Source organism: Lygodium microphyllum, chromosome 5 (assembly GCF_053477565.2).
Source record: "Lygodium microphyllum isolate KBCC chromosome 5, Lygodium_microphyllum_v1.1.10, whole genome shotgun sequence".
Lineage (NCBI taxonomy): Eukaryota > Viridiplantae > Streptophyta > Polypodiopsida > Schizaeales > Lygodiaceae > Lygodium > Lygodium microphyllum.
In genome coordinates, this window is record NC_141139.1 from 34986474 (window position 1) to 34988235 (window position 1762).

The 1762-nt window shown below is 40.9% G+C and overlaps 1 protein-coding gene across 1 annotated transcript; it reads left to right on the forward strand.

Annotated features, from left to right (window-relative positions):
• The first annotated feature begins 249 nt into the window (after positions 1–249).
• Positions 250–1074, forward strand: LOC148035683 (uncharacterized). The gene has a single exon (XM_087678830.1). The coding sequence runs from the start codon at positions 250–252 to the stop codon at positions 1072–1074; it is 825 nt and encodes a 274-aa protein (XP_087534956.1).
• Positions 1075–1762: the final 688 nt, after the last annotated feature.

The window sequence follows — 1762 nt, forward strand, 5'->3', positions numbered from 1 at the left end:
TTGTGGTTGACGTGGGCGGAGCCACTATTGATTTGGTTGTGCATGAGAAAGTTCCTGGTACAAATTTTGAAGTGAAGGAAGCTACAAAAGAGTACTGGATGCCTTGGAGGTGGTGTCTTTGTTGATGAGAATTTCCTCTCTTTCTTGAGTGCCAAAATCCCTTGTTTGCTTGTCTTTCTGAAGACAAAGCCATCCTACCGTTTCAAGCTGCTACAGGCATGGCAGTCCATTAAGTGTACCTTTGATGGAATGGACACACCATTTGCCGAGATTGATTTGCCACACGCCTTTGCAGACATGTGGTCCAAGGAGGATCTAAAAGACGGGTATCCTCAACATGAATATGGGGAGCTGACATTATCATGTCAGGACTTGAAACACATAATGAATCGTGAAGTTCAGAAGGTTATAGACTTGATACAGGAACAGCTGGTCCATGGAATAAAGGCAATCCTGCTGGTGGGAGGCTTCTCAGCTTCACCATATCTGCTGAAAAGAGTTCGTGAATCTTTTGAAGGGAAGATTAGAAGAATATACAATCCCCCAGATCCTGGCAGTGCAATTTGTCAAGGGGTTGTGTTATTTAGCATGTCAAAGCAGCCCATATCATGCAGGGTTTCCAGGGAAACTTACGGGATTCGTTGTGCAAAATATTTCAGAGATGGAGTTGATCGATTGAGTTACCTTTTCTTGGATGATGATGGCAATGCCATGTGCAAAAATGTTTTCTCAGTGCATGTCAAGATGGATGATGTAGTTCTCATTGATCAGAGTGTAGAACATACATACTACCCCATATATCGCAATCGAAAAAAGATGAAACTCTCTTTATACAGCAGTACAAAAGAGGTAAATCCTTCATACACAACTGCTGAAGGTTGTCAACTAGAGGGTAGTATTGTCATTGACATTTCACAGGACATGGCGAAAGGCAAAGCACGGGAGGTGTGTGTGCGCATGCACTTTGGTAGGTCTACCATTGAGATGTGTGCTAAAGGCACCAATTTTGGTGATGGCAGCACTTTGGGTATGCTACCTGTTAACTTTGATCAAGCCATGGATCTATGTGATTAATGAGCTAGAGAGTCTGAAGTTTTCAATATAACACATGCCACCTTTTTGTATGTAGCTTCTCATGTGTTTATAAAAGCCAGCTAAGGCCATAAGAGCCTTTACTAGACAGATTATCAATCTTAAGGTAAGGTGCAAGGTGGACAGTTTTTGTAAAGGGCACCTTTCTAAGAAGCCGGCTAGCTGCAAGCTCTCTCTTATGTTTTTCTTAAAGAATAGCATAATCAAAATTGACATGCTGGAATATTTCTTGGTAAATCATTATGGCAGTTTAGTTAGTTCCAAGGGTTTTATCTCAATGATGTTCACACTAAAATCAGCTCAATGAGGTAGCTTGTGTGGTAATGAGGTTTGAGTTGGAGTAATCAAATTCTTCATGTAGGTTTTGTTCTCTGACAGTAAGGGTGAAAGTAAGATAACTAATTGGTTGAGGAACTGACACAGCAGCTGCAACATGGCAGTTTGTATGGTGCTTTGCTGGTGGGTGAGGATTTGCAAAAATCTGAGGTTGATGCTACAACGTTAGATGCGACCTTATTGTGGCTTCAAAACTAATGAATGATCTACATTTCAATAATTATCCTTGGACCTAATGCCAGTCCGATTGTTCAGATTTCTTTAGTATATTTAGGGTAAAGGAGCCAGTAAAGTGATACTTAACATTAATAAGGCAATAGCTCACTTGCGAAAT

Bases quoted from the DNA above. Each gene is read 5' to 3' on its own strand.
- LOC148035683 (XM_087678830.1), top strand. From the start codon at position 250: ATGGACACACCATTTGCCGAGATTGATTTGCCACACGCCTTTGCAGAC.